The sequence below is a fragment of the Nomascus leucogenys genome, chromosome 7b (assembly GCF_006542625.1).
Source record: "Nomascus leucogenys isolate Asia chromosome 7b, Asia_NLE_v1, whole genome shotgun sequence".
Classification (NCBI taxonomy): Eukaryota; Metazoa; Chordata; class Mammalia; order Primates; family Hylobatidae; genus Nomascus; species Nomascus leucogenys.
Window position 1 is genome coordinate 71,439,879 of NC_044387.1, and position 20,200 is coordinate 71,460,078.

At 35.9% G+C, this 20,200-nt stretch overlaps 1 protein-coding gene across 3 annotated transcripts in view; it reads right to left on the minus strand.

Annotated features, from left to right (window-relative positions):
* The window catches only part of LRBA (LPS responsive beige-like anchor protein), a 765,281-nt gene that overhangs the window by 529,021 nt on the left and 216,060 nt on the right, over positions 1-20,200 (minus strand). For all 3 annotated transcript variants that reach the window (XM_030816230.1, XM_030816232.1, XM_030816231.1), the window contains exon 34: positions 14,190-14,251. In XM_030816230.1, coding sequence (XP_030672090.1) covers positions 14,190-14,251 — 62 coding nt within the window. The remainder of the gene's footprint in view (positions 1-14,189; positions 14,252-20,200) is intronic.

Consider the following 20,200-nt stretch of genomic DNA (forward strand, 5'->3'; position numbering starts at 1 on the left):
AATAAGGCAGAGAAGTTTGAATTTGACAAAACAGTAAACAACTACAGCTTCTCCTGGAAAGAAAATATAAAGACACTCTGCTAGGAAAGTAAATTTCTTAGTAGGTACTCAGAGATAAAATCAGGAGAAAAGAAAAAGGGCATTTCACTAATTCAGGAATAAATTGGACCAGAATCTAATTCTTTTATTCCCACTCTCTGCCCAAGTTTTATTAAGGTATAACTGACAAAAAGAAATTGTACATATTTATATATACAAGGTGATTTGATACGTGCATACATTGTAAAATAATTAAAGCAAGCTAATTAACATATCTATAACCTCATATACTTATCACTTTGTGGTGATGCTGTAGGAGTTATTAAATTATTTTAGGCAGATAGAGAGGAAAAGGTGTCCTTGGGAAGTTTTCATTTTTAAAGCTGCTTCAGAAACGTTTCTTGTAAAAGTCCTGGCTCTTTGAGCCTGATGGCAACCTTTGATATGCAAATTTAGGCCCTTTGAAACTGGGTCCACCCAAACTTGGTGATTACCGCTGCCTTTTTGCCCTTGCCCCACATGTTCCTGGCAACACAGCTGCCCCCACATATCCCCATGTGTGTAGAACATCATGGTGCCCTGTATTTGCATATTAAAAGACTAGTGTGGGAGGCCCAAACTTTTCGCCCTACGTGAATGACATGCCTGGTCGAATCAACCCCCTGAGCCCTATGCAAGTCAGACACCACCTCTTCCAGCCTCTACATATAGCTGACTGGTATCCACTGCATTTGGGGTTCCCTCTCTCGGCTTTGGGGCCCCGCCCCCTCTGTCTCTGTACGGGGGAGCTTCTTCCTTCTTTATTTCCCCTTTCTATCTTGCCTATTAAACTCTCTGCTCCTTAAAACCACTAAACGTGTGTCAGTGTTGTCTTATCTAAATTGGCATGAGGACCAAGAACCCCGGTGTTCCTCCACTTATCGGAGTCATATCAGTGAGAACGTTTAAGATCTACACTCTTAGCCAGAATCTGATTCTTTACAGAGTTTTTGAAAATTATATTTCCTTTTATTTCTCCCCAATTTGTAACCACCCATTGGGCTCACCTTGCCCGCTGCCTAGACAGAGCCGATTTATCAAGACAGGGAAATTGCAATAGACAAAAAATCATTCATGCAGAGCCTGCTGTGCGTGAGATAAGAGTTTTATTATCACTCAAATCAGTCTCCCAAAAACCTGGCGGTTCGTTTTTCAGGATAATTTGGTAGGGAGGAGGCCAGTTAGTCAGGAGTGCTGATTGTTTGGATCTGGGATGAAACCATAGGGAGTCAAAGTTGTCCTCTTATGCTGAGTTAGTTCGGGGCGGGGGCGTGGGGACAGAACTGGCTGGCAAGTCCAGGTGGGGCCATGTGGTTGTCAGAAATGCAAAAACCTGAAAAGACATCTTAAAGGCCAATCATAGGTTCACAGTAGTGATGTTATTTTCGAGAGTATTTGGAGAAGTTGCAATTTTATGACCTCTGGAAAAATGTCTGGTAATATTTAGAATTCCAGCCCCTCTCATCCTAACTTGGTGGCTGGTGGCCTTTCATTCATTTTACAAGAACAGTCTAGCTTTTGGGAAGGGCTACTATTTAAACTATAAATGAAATTCCTTGTCAAGGCTAGTTTGGCCTACGCCTAGGAATGAACAAAGACAGTTTGGAGGTTAAAAGCAAGATGGAGTTGGTTAGGTCTGATATATTTTACTGTCATAATTTCCTTAGTTATAATTTTGCAAAGGAGGCTTCAAATTCTACTAGGACTCAGGAATCATCATAATGAACGACTGTTAATGATAATAATGTACTTGACCAGAAAAAAAAGTTGGATTATCACTGAACTAGATTAATTGCTATAAAAGTATTTCTCAACTATGGTAAAACAGGAGGTATGTTGAAAGTAACATAGTATAAATAAAAAGCACTAAATTTGACAAAAGGGGCACTTAAAAATAATTAGAGTAGTAATACAAGTAACACGACATCAGTGTTACTTGTATTTTGGTACACTTTGTTTAGTTTCCCAGAAAGGGCAGTCATTAATAGCTAGCACATAAAAACCACGGAATCTTCTTTGGGAGCCTACTGAAAAAGTGAGTGTTATCCATTAGCCTTGTCTACATGGAAATGAAGGCCAGAAATGGCTAATCTATGAGACCTCTTCTAGCTCCACCAGGTTAGGAGGATGAGAAGTGCCTGAATTCTGCTAGGATGTAGGCATAGTTATCAGCCATTGTTCCAGAGGTCACAAGATTTGCAACTTCCCTAATTACTCCCATAAATAACATCACTGTTGTAGACCCTAAGGTTGGCCACCTTTTGAGATGTCTTTTCAGACTTTTGCATTTTGCATTTCTTTTTCTTTTTTTTTTTTTTTTTTTTGAGATGGGGTCACCCGGGCTTTAGTGCAATGGCATGATCTCAGCTCACTGCAAGTTCCGCCTCCTGGGTTCAAGCTATTCTCCTGCCTCAGCCTCCCGAGTAGATGGGACTATAGGCACCTGCCACCATGCCCAGCTAATTTTTGCATTTTTAGTAGAGACGGGGTTTTGCCATGTTGTCCAGGCTGGTCTCGAACTCCTGACCTCAGATGACCCACCCAGCTCAGCCTCCCAAAGTGCTGGGATTACAGGCGTGAGCCACTGCGCCTGGCCTAGACTTTTGTATTTCTGATGACCAGATCACTCCAGCCAGACTCAAGATTCATGACTCAAAGGTCCTATGGCCCTCACCCAGAAGTGGACTCAGCAAAAGAGGACCATTTTCCACCATCCTATGATTTTATCCCCAAACTGTCAGCAGCACCCTGACCAAAAAAAATATGTTTAAAAAACCCTAGTCTCCAAATTTTTAGGGAGGCTGATCTGAGTACTAATAAAACTCCACAGTCTTCCATTTAGCCAGCTGTATGTGTATTAAACTTTTTCCCTATTGCAATTCCCCAGTATTCATAAATTGGCTCTACCTTGGCAGCAGGCAAGAAGAACCTATTGGGCAATTACATTGGAAATACTGAATAAATGAAGAGGATTTTGTGTGCTGTTAAAAAATACTCAGATTCAGCCAGGTGTGGTGGCTCACGCCTATAATCCCAGCACTTTGGGAGGCAAAGGTGAGCGGATCACCTGAGGTAGAGAGTTCAAGACCAGCCTGGCCAACATGGTGAAACCCTGTCTTTACAAAAATAAAAAAAGTCACCAGGCATGATGGTGGGTGCCTGTAATCCCAGCTACTGGGGAGGCTGAGGCGGGAAGATCACTTGAATCTAGGAGGCAGAGGTTGCAGTGAGCCAAGATCACACCATTGCACTCCAGCCTGGGTGACACAGAGAAATTCCATCTCAAAAAAAAAAAAAAAAACACTGATTCAGAATTCAGTAACTTTAATTTACAACCTACTTTGCTCTGTAAACAGTACTGCATAGTTTTACATGCACTGCCTAATAAGATCCTTTTTTAAAACTGTTTCGAGAAAGTAGTGTTAGAATTATATGTGGACTGTAAAAATGTAATTTTTAACACATGAGATATAGAAATATTAATTTAAACATTAAATTTGTAACAAAGGATATGATACGTTTAATTTTGTTTACCACCTTTTACTAGCTAAAAACTTCCTAGCATCTTCTATCTCAATACTTTGTTTTTTTTGTTTTTAATCTTTCTGGGTACATAGGAGTATATATTTATGGGGTACATGAGATGTTTTGATACAGGCATGCAATGCATAATAGTCACATCCTGTAAAATGGGGTACCCATGCCCTCAAGCATTTATCCTTTGTGTTACAAACAATCTAATTATACTTTTTTCATTGTTGTAAAAATGTACAATTGAATTATTATTGACTATAGTCACACTCTTGTGCTATCAAATACTATTATTTTCTTTATACCATTAACCATCCCCACCTCTCCTCCATCCTGCCACTACCTTTCCCAGCCTCTGGTAACCATCCTTCTCTATTATCTCTATGAGTTCAACTGTTGCTTCCAAATTTTGCCTATTGTGAACAGTGCTGCAACAAACACGGAAGCGCAAATATCTCTTTGATATGCTGATTTCCTTTCTTTTGGATATATACCCAGCAGTCAGATTGCTGGATCATATGGTAGCTCTATTTTTAGTTTTTTGAGGAACCTCCAAACCATTCTACATAGTGGTTGTACTAATTTAGATTCCCACCAACAATGTCTGATTAAATCTTTTTGTTGTTGAGACAGTCTCATTCTGTCACCCAGGCTGGAGCTCAGTGGCACGGTCTTGGCTCACTGCAACCTCCATCTCTCAGGTTCAAGCAATTCTCATGCCCCAGCCTCCCAAGTGGCTGGGACTACAGGCACACAACCACCACACCCGGCTAATGTTTTTTTTTTTTTTTTTTGGTATTTTTAGTAGAGATAGGGTTTCACCATGTTGGCCAGGCTGGTCTCAAACTCCTGCCTGTGGTGATCCATCCACCTCCTCTTCCCAAAGTGCTGGTATTACGGGCATGAGCCACCATGCCTGGTGCTAAAAAGATCTTAATATACCCATCTTACTTAATAAGAAACTGAGACTCAAGAAAGGAAAGTAATTTGCCAAGGTTATACAGCAAATAAGTAATAGAATAAAAAACATGTATTAAAATTCAAAATCTAAGAGGCAGGCAAATCACCTGAGGTCAGGAGTTCAAGACCATCCTGGCCAACATGGTGAAACCCCGTTTCTACAAAAATACAAAAATTAGCCGGGCATGATGGCAGGTGTCTGTTAATCCCAGGTACTTGGGAAGCTGAGGCCAGGGAATCGCTCGAACCTGGGAGGCAGAGGTTGCAGTGAGCAGAGATCATGCCATTGCACTCCAGCCTGGGCAACAGAGTGAGACTTCATCTCCAAAAAAAAAAAGAAAATTCAAAATCTAGGTCAGGCACAGTGGCTCACGCCTGTAATCCCAGCACATTGGGAGGCTGAGGCCAGTGGATCACCTGAGGTCAAGAGTTCAAGACCTGCCTGGCCAACATGGTGAAACCCCATCTCCACTAAAATACAAAAATGTGCCAGACATGGTGGCGTGTGCCTGTAATCCCAGCTACTCGGAAGGCTGAGGCAGGAGAATCACTTGAACCTGGGAGGCAGAAATTGCAGTGAGCCGAGATTATGCCACTGCACTCTAGCCTGGGCGACAGAGTGAGACTCTGTCTCAAAAAATATATATATATATTCAAAATCTATCATCATAGTATTTTCCTGGCCTCAGCCTTTTCTTAAAAACCCACCTAAGGCATCTTTTTCCTTTTTCCTTTTATGACCCATGACACAGACAAGAGCCACCTGTACATAGTTGACCTCAAACAGCTGAGGAATTCAGTACTAGAAAAGCAAATAAATTGCATCAAGATTCTGATTCTTTTATTCAGGCCTAAATCAAAGTTCAAGCCTCAAATTTTGCTAAAACTGTATATATACTTCTGAATTTTCATATTATAAAATAACAGCTTGAATAAAATTAGGTGCCTGACTAAAAAATGGACAATAGATGGAATGTTTGTGCAATTACTCATATAATAATCATTCCCTCCTAAATTATATTATGTCCTATTATGTATGTCAAGGTATGTAAAGTACTAAATAATAATTTTATCGCAGCACTAAGTTAAACACTGCAAATACCATAAACATACAGCAAGATTTAAATCTGGATCCTGAGAAGCTGGAATGCCTAATATTCACTCTGACTACTCTGACTAAAATCCATTAAATTATATACTATTTATCAAAAACTATACAGTATGAGAATATAGCTAAAACTTCTAAAAGTTATCAGAGAGTTTGGTATTAAACAAAGGCAATCTCAAAATTTACACTTTTAACCTAGCCTTTCTATAATTCCTTAACGTCAGTAGATTGATTAGAATAGGAAAAAAAGTACTAAGTAAAAGCAAGCAATGATAGCTGAGAAACAGAGACACTGATCTGTATTCTTTTTTTGTTTTATACTTCAAGTTCTAGGGTACATGTGCACAACGTCATTAAAACCAAAGAAAAATGTTATGCTCAGAATATTCCCATTTGTGTATTTCTCCCTTTTCCTAACTTGCTTCTTAATCCCAAATTTAAAAGACTAGTTGTAAAACAGTAGGGTGCCAAATTAAAACACATTTTATTTTCAGATGTCTCCACACTCGCAGGCTGACTTCCTGTCAGGAAGAGTTCCATTTCACTGAATACCCCAATCAGCAGGGAACTTGCAGAATTAAGTGCCAGTTGATATTACTTTGTTTTGCATTTACCACCCTTGAGAATAATGTTCAAAGATCTAGTTATATAGTCAGCATGGTATCATCCTTCTGACTAGACTGCCAAGCCACAGGGTGTATTGCCAGTTCCACAAAATTTACCTCAAAGGTTGTGTTTTCTAAATCCTAGTGTGCTGGTGAATCCATAGGACGCCTGTATTTCAGGTCAAATCCTGAATCTAAAGTTAAATTATGTTTTTCTTTGGTTGTAACAGCACTTTAAATCAATATTATGGAAACTCAAATAAAGATCAATTAATGCTCACCAACCCAACAACCTATTTTATTTTTGAAAAGAAAAATAAAGTACTTTACTCCGATTTATTTTGTATTAACATTTTTGCTATTGTTTCAAGACAAATGTTTCCACCTTATAATGGAAAGTTGTTATAAAATTTTGAATCAATAAAGCATAAATGTTTGCATATCAGCATAAAGTACAGTTATTGAGCTGATTTTAAATACTTTAAAATTGCTCATGCATCTAAGTTTTTAATGACCAATTTATATAGCTTGAATCTTCACCTAACCTCTCCAACTACCATAGACTTCCTATCCAATCCTCACAAGTCTATAGTTCCTTCTTTTAAGGTCAACTGTTTTTACTGTACACAAAATGAATTCTGAGCATTTCAGCAAAGAATACCTACTTTCTCGGGCTTCGTACATTCTAAGAACAAAGCATTCACAGCAGCTCTAAAGCAAAACGATATGAGTGTATTAGAAGCCTACCCTATTGATTCTCGTTCCATCTGCAATCAAAAGGTCATAGGTAGTAACAATAACAAAGCTCAGGGACAATCAATTTATATCCACTAATTTTGTATAAGTACATTCTAAGGATAAGTTACAAACACATCAAGAAGGAATTAAAAATTCCTTTTTGAAATTGAAATTAAACTATACTGAAACCAACATTTTCCAAACTTATTTAACACTGTATACTTTTTTTAAGGAACAATTTCTTTTGGGTCTGCTCATGTTGTTGCCCAGGCTGGTCTCAAACTCCTGGCCTCAGGCAATTCTATGCTTCAGCCCCGGTAGCGGGGATTACAGTTGCAAACCACCACACTGGGCAGAACATCTACTATTATCATCACAAGGTAGTCACTGTGGAATTTGTTGTACTGAAAAAGTCAGATAGTGAGAGTTGATGAAACAAGCACATGGCTACCACAATTTCAACCAAGGAAAATTGTTAATGTCCATTTAAAAGTATTATCTTACATTACAATTATGTGTCTCTCTCAGTAATTGTCTCTTCTATTGCTTAAGGAATAATAGATGATAGTTTCCTTAAAGGAAGGGGCTTGTCTTAAAAGCATATGATACATGTCTGCTAAATAAATGAATAAATAATACCAGAAGCAGACATAAAGAAAAGGACTTGGGCAAGGCAGATATATTCACACAAAGCTCTGTAGAAGAGACAGCATTTGAACTGAGCCTGATTGATCATAAAACTGAAAATTCTAAATGTACAGAATAATGGCCTCCTCAAACTGCTATACAAAACCTCATATCATAGGATTTCCTTATAGGTGAAAGAAATGCATATGAAGTTAAGAAGGCTTGGCCGGGCACGGTGGCTCACGCCTGTAATCCCAGCACTTTGGGAGGCCGAGGCGGGTGGATCACGAGGTCAGGAGATCAAGACCACCCTGGCTAACACGGTGAAATCCCGTCTCTACTAAAAATACAAAAAAATTAGCCGGGCGTGGTGGTGGGCGCCTGTAGTTCCAGCTGCTCAGGAGGCTGAGGCAGGAGAACGGCATGAACCCGGGAGGTGGAGGTTGCAGTGGGCTGAGATCGCACCACTGCACTCCAGCCTGGGCGACAGAGCAAGACTCCATCTCAAAAAAAAAAAAAAAAAAAAAAAAAAGCCTTATTTCTATTTTGATTAAGCAACTCATAGTCAAAATTTCTATTTTTTGGTTGGCAAAAAATAATCCTTTATTTCATTACCTCAATTATTTCTTTGAAATAAATACATCATTTTCTTAATATCGGATAGTAAGTTTTAGTTAAAAAAAAAAAAAAAAGGTTGAAGTGTACCCTAAGCACAGCACACTATGACTAGCTAACCACTCCACTTAAAAGAAATAAATTCCTATTTATATTAAGTTCAGCAGTAAGTAAAACTAATCCACAGTAACAGAAATCAAATCACTGGCAACTTGAGGTGACAGAGGTGGGGACTGATTGAAAAGAGGCACAGGGAAATTTAAGGATTAAAATGGTTGGGTATATGTCAAAATTCACTGAACAGTACACTTAAAATGTGTGGGTATTTACTGTATATAAATTATACCTCAATAAAGTTGAGCTTTTTATTTATTTATTTGTTTTTGAGACAGGGTCTTCCTCTGTCACCCAGACTGGAGTGCACCAGTGCAACCCTAGCTCACTGTAACCTCAAATCTTTGGGCCCAAGTGATCCTCCTGCCTCAGCATCCAGAGTAGCTAGGTCTACAGGTACATGCTACGAAGTTCAGTTAAATGTGTTTCTTTTTGGTAGAGATAGGGTCTTGCTATGTTGCCAAGGCTGGTATCGAACTCCTGGCCTCAAGCAATTCTCCCACCTGGGCTAAAGTGTTTTTTTTTTGTTTTTTTTTTTTTAAAAAAAGAGGTCTAGGCTAGGGGCCGGGCACAGTGGCTCACGCCTGTAATCCTAACACTTTGGGAGGCCAAGGCAGGTGAATCACCTGAGGTCAGGAGTTCAAGACCAGCCTGGCCAACATGGTGAAACTCCGTCTCTACTAAAAATACAAAATTAGCCAGGCATGGTGGTGGGCGTCTGTAATCCCAGCTACTCAGGTGGCTGAGGCAGGAGAATCGCTTGAACCCAGGAGGCGGAGGTTGCAGTGAGCCAAGACTGTGCCATTGCACTCCAGCCTGGGCGACAAAAGCAAAACTCTGTCTCAAACAAAAAAAAAAAGAAAGAGGTCCAGGCTGACAAACATAAGGAGACCCTATCTCTACAAAAAAATCAAAAAATTAGCCATGTATGCTGGCATGTGCCTGTAGTCCCAGCTACTTGGGAGACTGAAGCAGGAGGATCACTTGAGCCTGGGAGGTCGAATGTAGTGGACCATGATTGTACCACTGAACTCCAGCCTGGGCAACAGAGCAAGACCCTGTCTTAAAAAAATGAGGTGAACCTGATTAAGTCACGAGAAAATGAAAAACCAAAGGCCCTGCTCATAAATGAACACAACTACACTATTTAGTAATGATAAAATTAGTTGTCTTAATGAAAATGAAGATTTAATATAAAAACTAATTAATATAGGAAAGTATGGAGGTATTTCCTAATGAAAAAGACCAAAAGGCAAAGTCCAAAATATGGTGACTTATGATCCATGTTACCATTGATTTATCAATTATACAAGTATATAAACATTTATACGGTTGAACAGTACTATACTGGACGCTGGGGATACAATAGAAAAAAAAACACAGTGCTTGTCTTCAAGAAATTTGTGGTCTACATGGAAGAGAAAGGAAAACAACAGGCAACTTAAATATAGAATGAAATTAAGTATGGGTGAGTGTTCTGCACAATACTTCATTTAGGCATAGAGTTGTAGGGAAGAGAGGAGTAAAGGAAATCTTTCCAGAAGAGATTGTAATTTATCTAGGAGCTAGCTAACTGATTCACTTTTTCCATAAATATTCACTAAGCCATAATGTGCTAGGTACCAGAAATACCTTAATGGACAAAGCAGAAATAGCTGTTACCTTCATAGCATCTAGAAAACAAAGAGGGATACTAACAGTAAACAAGTAAACCAATTAGCATATTTATACTTACAATTTGTGGTAAATTCTACAATGGATGCTAAGATTAAGACAAAAAGATACCAACTATAGACATGATCCTCGGAGAATGAGATAATTAAGCTGAGCTCTGAATGATAAGCAGCAGCTAACAAAAGTCACCAAGAAAGAGGGGCAGTTTAGGGAAAGAAAAAGCACGTACCAAGACACAGAAATATAATGGCATATTTGGGTATCTTTAAATAGTTCAGCATGGCTTGAGAATAAGTGGTAAGAAATGAGGTTCAGGCATTAAGAGAGACCTAATGGTAAAGGACACCTTGTGCCATGTATAGAGCTGGTTTGCCCTTTTTGGGGGTGGTGGAAGAGAGGTGTTTTAATAATCTTCTCATACTGAAAATATTCATCTATAAAATCATAACTATAAAAAAGAATATTAATATCATATATTCAGAAAAAATAAACTCAAAATGGAGAAGAAACTTGGGATTAGAGAAAAGAAAGTATAGAAGAACAAAAAATAAAGAAACGTTTTACTAAAGATTCAGGAAAAAAATTTCAAACATAAAACTGACATAAAATAATCATAAGAACTATCATTCTTATTATAAATTATTATAAATTTAAAATTAATAATTCAGGGGTACAGAAAGAAACACAAGTCAAAAATGACCAAACCTTATATCATTACCTTCATGTAAAGAAAATCTTTCCCAAAACAGCAACAATCTAGATATTTTGTTGAAAAATTTTTTAAAGCATAATCAGACTAAAATAGTATTTTAAATTAACTTTTGCTGCTAATTAATTACTCAGACAGGATGCCAGTCCAGACTACATGGTGCTTCTAGTTTTTCTATATACTGTATGCATTTCTGATAAATGGGAAAAGAATAGATGACCTGGCAGAAGGCTCAGACAATAATATGTGATTTACAGGACAAGAATGCAGCTACCACAAGATTTATCTGACAGCCCTCTCCAATAGTGGACTGTTGAGTATCCGATGGAATGATTTCTAGTCTACAAAGTCTACTACTGAGTAGCCATACACATTATTTATTTATTAGATGTTTTGGGTTGAAACCATTTTTAAATGATGCACTTCACAATGCACAGTCATAAATTTAGCTTTAAACCCAAGAAGGGAGGTAGTGTTATTGGAATCTATGTCAGACTGAATTAGGATGAGCAACGCAACGCTTTCATAAAGTGGCCTTGAATGCAACGTCAAGTCTTTCAAAAATGATATTAATGTCAAATGAACAAGATACAAACACTTTATATAATGCTGGAGTAATATTACTTGAAACATTTATTTAACATTTTCTTTAAATTCATATATATTTAAAACAGGTTTATACACATATACAAAAAATTTGGCACACAAATAAGTTGCATGCTTGTGAAAAACCACCTGAAACACAGTTGAGAACTTGTTCAATTTTTGCGTATTTGCAACAGAGAACATACAGTTTCCTGAAGAATATAAGCAGTCTTATTTTAAGAAGTAAAGAGGATTTAAATTGATCTTTGGAACTTCAGTCATTCTTGAATTATTCTACATGGGATTCAACAGATGCATAAATCTATTTTTACAAACCTCATATATTAATTATACTCAAAAATATAATGCTGAGTATTATGAGAGGTTTCCAACTCTAATTAATAACATTTTGCCTAAACAATATTAACATTTAAATAGACTAAAATATGAAATGGTGCCTAATCAACTATTGGTGAATGAGTGGACATTGAAAACGACAATCTTAGTCAAAACAAATATATAGTGATCTGTTTGGTTTTATTGTCAGCTAACCAAATGTGATCATTTCCTCATTTCTTAAATTTAGGCTCTAAATTCTCTTTTACAATAAAGTGCAGTTAAACACCTTATTAAAAATAACACAAAAAGAATATAAGTTTTGAATGGATTCCAGAAAAATAATCAGAGCATGGCTGATTGTCATGAAATTAACACCAACTAATTTGTAAAGTTCTGAATCAAATTTGCAGATGTTAAGTTCATAAGCATATCCCATTATTTATGTGATTAAAAAGTAGTTTTTGACCTGATCTTTCGATCTTTGGCACTCAGTCTTCTCCATCTCCTCTTAAAAAATTAATTAAAATTTTAGCAAGATGGTAGCTTTTGCTTCCCACCCTATCTCAGACCAAAAAAATTATCAATCAAACTCAAGCCATCCCCACCCAGGATCTGTAAAATGTCGACTTGAAATTCAATTTCATATCTCTTAAGCTTTCATGTAGAAAAAGACAGTCACTTCTTAACAAAATAAATCACTTTTGTGATTGCCAAGTTGACCTCTTTGAATTAGGAAAATTCAAAGTGAAAAATGTAATTATCACCCCAGAACAATCTGTATACATCTGGAGCTAATTCTAGCTTCATTTTTCACATCATTTTTCACACTGTGCTACATCTTGTAGAGATGCCATGGAACTTTTGAAGAACTCACAAAAAATGTTAAGGACTTCAAATACCCAATAATGTATTTTATTCAAACAAAAACCTTGACAATCTCTGACTTTCGAAACTTACTCTACTACATGATCTTCATATCCCATTTGATTGCATTAGTATTAAACAGTACCGTGACATACATGATAAACAGGTATATTAAAACATGTCACTCTTTATCTTTGCAGCTCCTAACATTAAAATATGCAATATACTATATTGGAAATAGCTTCCATGTACCAAAAACACATTCAATTCTTCTAAACTAGAAAGTAAAACTTCATTGTGAAAATTCACCTATGAAACAATTATATCACTATGAACAATAAATTTATATTCTTGTAAGAAAACATCCAAAACCATAAGTGAGTGCTCTTTTAAAGTGAGGGCAATTTCATGTGGATATAAGAATGCTATATGGCAATTTCTATCCAAGAAAGAAATAATTATTTCTAATCAAATGGCTTAATGAGAAATTTTATCTAGTCAGTTTTGAAGAAATGGAGTTTTCTAAATGAGATGATTAAATTAGAGAAACATGATTCTCACTAAATCTAAGAATAATAAGCCTACTAAGTAACTACTTCTCACAAGTTCATTACAAAAATCCATTAGGTGTAATCTCTAGAAGTAATTGTTCTTATTGCACCTTATTGACAATGCATAGTATTGATTTTTCACACCTTCTATGATTCTTTAATTTATATTCATGAAATGTCCATCAGCACAGTCTAAATAAATTTGGCATATAGGCACTAAAACAAATAAATCGATGCAAAGAAACATTAATTTTGCATTATCCTTATTCGTTAGGCAAGTAAACCATGAGAGTTGTAAATGAAGGTCAAAGGTTTTGAAATGGGTCAAAACCCTTGACCTCTAGACCAATACCTTTCCTATTAAAAAAGGCTATTTTAAAGTTTTAAGTGGGGGAATTTACTACCAGCAAGATATCACTTTAAAAGACTACAAAGAAAACTCTCAATAAAAACATTCATCTGTTTAATTGTAAAACAGAAAAGAAAACCTCACAGGATACATGATTTTTATATAAGTTTTTAAAAAAAAAATCATTAAAGTTTACCACATGAGGTACAAAGTTTTGGAACATCTAAAGTAATTTTGCTCTTAGGAATTTATTTTCTACATCTTATTATGATAGCTGCCACATTTCTGTTAATGTTTTCCCAAATCTACCGTGCATGTCAGAAATAATTACCAATGACAAGTATTCAAAATCATTTATCGCCCATTTTATAACCTCTGCACAAAAGGGAAGTAAACCCATAATTCCCAGTGGAGTCAGCGTGGCACTCCACAAGATATAGAAATAAATCTGTTTTTATAATCTTAATATATACAGCAAAGAAATTATCAAGATCATTTGATCTGGACACTTTTAAAGTGACTCTAAAAACTTTTGTTTCTCACTTCCTCTCATGCTTGCTTCAAAATTATCTGCAAGTATCAAAAATAAGAAGTAATCCTTTTGCAATACAAATAAAATTATTTTAAAACAGCAAACTCACAATTATACCAAAAACTTCAGTAATGCAAATAAAAAATCCCCCATGAAAACAAATTCATGTGATAATCTACTTTTAATTCAACATTTATTCTTGCCACTCACCTGAGAACACAGTAGCATAACCAATTCCACAACTGAACTACTAGACTTCATGCAAACCAGACCTATTTTAAAGAGAATTTTAAAAAAGAAGTTATAAAGAAAACAAATGAGGATTTGTTACAATTTCATCCAAACTGTTTACTCAAACTATTTTTTCAAACTATTAATAATGCACATTTAATCACATGATTAAATAAGGTACACTATAGTTAGTTTAAAGCTGGCTTCAAAACTACCACCATTTTTTGTAAAGTATTTCATTTCAGCTTTCAAAATACTAAAACATTTATTACAACTTCATATATAATGACATTTCACAATACTCATAGAAATGTGCACAACATATGCCATATTGATCAATATCATCTACATTTTGTTTTGGAGAGAGTTGATCGTTATACATGCAGAGAAGGGAAATGGCTCCCTGACCTTTGCTTTCTCCACCACACTCTCTCCCTTCAACCCTCTAGCTATCAATCAAGTTTCCATTTTGTTTCATGGCAGCAGACATCCCAAACACTCTTATTAGTACCTTGACCTCTGACCTCACACTAAACCTTAACAGAAATGCAAGCCGTTGTCTGTTATATATTCTTGATTTCTTATAAATTAATTCATTTACTTTCATGTTTCATTTTGGTTCACCAAAAATATCTTTAGAATGGATATTTTATATAATTAATACCTATTTAAAGAAGTTTTTGGTTTTAATTACCAATAAAATATAAAGTAGTTCATTCAAAGAACGTTTTATAATTAGTATCTTAAAAAAGCAATGCCAATAATTAAAGGGACTAAATTATTAAATTGCATTACTAATAATCAAAAAAATTACAATTTTTTTTATTCTACATTTTTCTAAGCAAACACAGGCTTAGGTTCCAGGGTATAACATCTAAAATAATTCCTGATGGCTCTTAAACATCCTATTACCTTGTTTTTTCTCCTGAAGAAAACTCTTCCAGGTACCCTATCCATTCCCTGTATCTTTTTACTCTTTAGTTCTTTCTCTTTCCCTGTTTAAATACTAATGCTTCCAACCTAATGATAGTACATGTTGGCATTTTTTAGCTTTATAAATAGCATTCAAGTTAAAAGGGCTGTTCACCCCCTTCATTTTTTAAAAAATGTTAGAACCATTTTTCTCAATGTCTCAAAAAATATGTAACATAGAAATGACGGTAACAGTGTCAGCACTGGCAAGAAAATTAGCTATAGAATGTCTCTATATTGTATTAGGAAGCAAATTATTAACTACAGTGTGATTTCTGTAGGGCTAAGATGAACATGGCTCTTCAGGCTAATACTGTCAAGGCCAAAAGAAAAGGCAAGCAATACTCCATCTCTTACTGCAGGTGTAGCCCTCTGCCGGTCTGAAACCTTGCCATTTTTCCTTAAATTTAACCCAGATAATAAAAGAAGTTCAGTTTTGCTCCAACTTCAAAACCCATTTATTTCCAGAAAGTAAATTCAGATCTTGCTATTAGTAGGTCATCGATCCTTATTGCTTTATTCTAGAGAAACTAGAATTCCTGATATTGGGCCCTGATGGGCCCTTTCATTATATATCTATTCAGATAATGAAAAATAGTAATTTTAAAAAAGACCTTGAGCTATCCAAAATTAGGGAGATTTACAGGTGCTCCTTTGTCCCTCTTACCACACTTATCATAAGATATTTCATACATATACATATATATATATTTTTTTTGAGACGTTGTCTCGCTCTGTCACCCAGGCTGGAGTGCAATGGCACAATCTCAGCTCACTACAACCTCCACCTCCCAGGTTCAATCAACTCTCCTGCCTCAGCCACCCGAGTAGCTGGAATTACAGGCGCCCACCACCACGCTCGGCTAATTTCTGTAGTTTTAGTAGAGACGGAGTTTCACCATGTTGGCCAGGCTGGTCTCGAACTCCTGACCTCAGGGGATTCGCCCCCGCCTTGGACTCCCAAAGTGCTGGGATTACAGGCATGAGCCACCATGCCCGGCCCATATACCTATACATTCTTAAGAAAAATTTTACACATACACATTTCTATTTATTTATTTCAGTCTTATTTTCCAATAATAAAGGCTAACAAACCAGAAGAAGTTCATAGCTACTTTCTAGTTGGATATGAATATTCAGGAAAAAATATATTCACTGACAAAGCTAGTAAAAGGTCAAATAACATTTCATAGTTGGGTTTGAACAATTAATGTGGAGGAGAGTGATGGTAGATGTACTGCAGGGGCAGGGTGGAAAGTATGTTCAATTCGAATGAGTAAGGGCTTCAGAAAACAAGAGAGACCTGATAACAGACCTTAAGCTCCTTGTCTAAAGGACACTGGTACTGTAAACACAAAAATAACATTGGGAGCAAAGAAATAGAGGATAACCCCAATAAGGAACTTAACATCAAAATGTAGAACCTACGTCACTTCTATTTTTGACCTAAATTTTTGCCAACGGATGACACTCATCACATGTGCAAAAAAACAAATAATAAACCTGTAGACCTCTCTTCAGATTTAGTCATACTCTAAGAACTAACCAAAGGAAGGCCCTAAAACCTGCCAGAACTATCATTTTCATTTTATACACCCACAAACAACACACACCCTATTACTGTCTCAATCAAAAGAAACCAAGTACTGCAAGCTTACAGATTTGAACCAGCTCACAATCTGACCTCTCTAAAACTCTCAGTAGAATAGTAGAATAATAGGGTTTGGTTTGATTATTTTTTGGTTGGCTTTTCAAAGATAGAAAATGTTAGTCTTTTCAAAAGGACAAACTCGGGATACCAAGCCAAGAGTTTTATACCTGCACTAATCTGGAATTTTATGATCAAAGACCACTGTAATTTCTTCAGTGGAGACTCACCCAGATACATCACTTCAGTGAAAGGATTAAATGACTTACCAGACAGTAAGCCAGTGCCATCTAAACCCATCGATCTATCTAAATCCTCAAGTATACCATGAAAAAATTGTCACGACTATTTACTATCTGGAATATAATAACTCTCTTGTTTTTTATATTTAAGTCACCTTAAATAATTTATTTTTTAAAATAGGATGGCAATAAACATTATGAGAAACTTTAATAAGAACTTAAGGATAATAAAGTCAAGAAGTTTTACTCCATATTTTCCTGGTTTTGAAGGTATATACATATACTCCAAATGAGCATTATCTTTTAGATAAAACTAAATGCTCATGATGAATCTGAAACACATCCATCTTGAAAATACTAAGTCGAAATTTCAAATACATGTTTAATAGGCTCTAGCTTATCATAAATTCTGGTTTTCCTTCCTGAATTTATATCATCAAATCCAACATTTTGGAAAAATTGGATGACTAAAAATTTTGTTAAAGAGAGGACAGACATCTTCTTTGCTTGAGACTTGCAAAATATTTTCTTGTACAGATTTGCAAACATTTAGAATAATCAATCCACTGAATTTTTTATTTCCATATAAACTTTTCCTTCTAGTCATCATTGTATGCACATCTGCCTTTAGCATTTATCTACTTAGAAACCGTATCAAGTAAACTGTGGTACATAATCATCCCATAAGACGGAAGAACACTGTCACACGTCTTTTTAGAAAAATGGGATGCGCCAGGTTCTTGTCTCAAGTTAACACACAATTAAGCACAGTTAGGTCCTTCCTGCTAAATAACATGCTCATATACTGTACAGAGATACTGTGACCCTTTGGAGGGCCACGAACCATTGTAATATCTAAGATATTTTTTGGTTACCCCAAAAAAAGTTTTTGCCCCATTGAGACTGCAAGTTTATACTTTCTTAAAACACAATGCAGGCAGAGTGCAGTGGCTCATGCCTGTAATCCCAACATCTTGGGAGGCCGAGGCGGGTGGATCACTTGAGGCCAGAAGTTCAAGAACAGCCTGGGCAACACAGCAAAACCCATCTCTATAAATAAATAAATAAATAAATAAATAAATAAATAAATAAAACTTAAAAAAAATAAGACGAGCATGGTGACATGCGCCATAGTCCCAACTACCTGAGAGGCTAAGGTGGGAGGATCACCTGAGCCCAGGAAGACAAGGCTGCAGTGAACCATGATCACACCATTGCACTCCAGTCTGGGTGTAGGAGTGAGACTCTGTCTCAATTGAAAAAAAAAAAAAAAAAAAAAAAAAAAAAAACCACAATGCAAAACTTTGGGTAAAGCAATACGACGACAGAATCTAACAAACAAGAGTAATTATTTCTTTTCCTATTGCACCATCACTCCAGGTGCAATTCTAGCATTCGTGGGGTTTGTTTTTTTTTTTATTTTAGTCCACAGCATAGTAAAGAATAGCTGATGTGTAACAGCGAAATAGCAAAATGTTTCAAGATACAGAAAAAATAAGATCACTAGGACTATAATTAATCATATTTATAAAAAGGATCCAGTGAACTCACATATAATAATTGTAAGACATAATTTAAAATTTTCAAGCTTGTGTTCTCTTTGTTCTTTGGAAAATCTCTTTAGAAAAATTAATCCTGACAAAGGGTTATAACTACTTGAAAAAGAGGGTTAATTAACATCACTACAATTGAGACAATCAGGCTATAGGTGATTCCAGGCATGATGTAATATGAAATATTACATCTAATTTAACTTTTAGCTTTAACTTCAAGTCTTCAAAATATACAGGGCATATGGCCAGACGCGGTGGCTCAGGCCTGTAATCCCAGCGCTTTGGGAGGCAAGACCGGAGGATTGCTTGGGCTCAGGAGTTTGAGACCAGCCTGGGCAATGTGGCAAAACCCCATCTCTACAAAATATACAAAATTTAGCCAGCTTGGTGGCACATGCCTGTAGTCGCAGCTACTAGGGAGACTGAGGCACAAGAATCACTCGAACTCGGGAGGCAGAGGTTGCAGTGAGCCAAGATCACACCACTGCACTCCAGCCTGGGCGACACAGTGAGACTCTGTCTCAAAAAAAAAAAAAAAAAACCAAAACCAAAATATACATATATATATACACACACACACCCACACGCACACATATACATACACACACACATATACATATACACATACATACACATACAAATATATATATGTCTATATACACATATATATTTCTTAAAGATAACATGGGCTGGGTATTAGATGCCATTAAGAAACTATTGTTACTATTATTAGGTGTAATAACAGCATTGTGATTATGTAAGAAAATGTCTTTTTTTACATGCTATTAAATATTCAAGGGTTGAATGACATGACATCTAAGATAGTTTTAAATATCTAAGATAGTTTTAAATACTAAAGCAAAATAAAGAGAAGTAGAGATATCAAATAATTATGGAAAAATGAATATGGTTTGGATAGCTGGTAATAAGTTCATAGATACTGTACTTCCTACTTTTGTGAAAATTTGAAATTTTCATTAAAATATTTTTAATACTAAAAAACTCATAAGCATATTTTTTAAAAATTAAGAAGCTTTGTAATGTTTGGTTACACAGTTAGTCACTGTCAAGGACAGAATGAAAACCAAAGTCTCCTGCCTTTTATATTAATGCTTTTTGTACAGTATTATGCTGCTTATACAGTACTAAGGCACAATCACCTCTTTTTAAATCCTTTGTTTTACAGTACATGAAACCACAATCCAAAACATTCCTCACAACATAAAATACATAAGTTACATAAGAACTCTAAGATTTGTTTGCTATTTTTATGAACATCATCAATGAATAGGCACTGCTCAAGTTTATATATGAGCAATAGTACACCTTCTTCCTTCTTACAATTTTACCAAAATTTATTGGTAAAAAATCATGCTAAATTAAATTTTGTTCAGGGATATAGAAGTGTCCATTGCTAATGCTTCTGGGTATTTAATATGATCCTATCTTGTTATCTGTTATAAAATTCAAAGACCAATAAGCAACAATGTCTTGCAATACTGAGACGCTGTATTTAATACATACATCTTACTCACTGTAATAAAATTAAACATAGTTCATAAGTTGTTACACCAC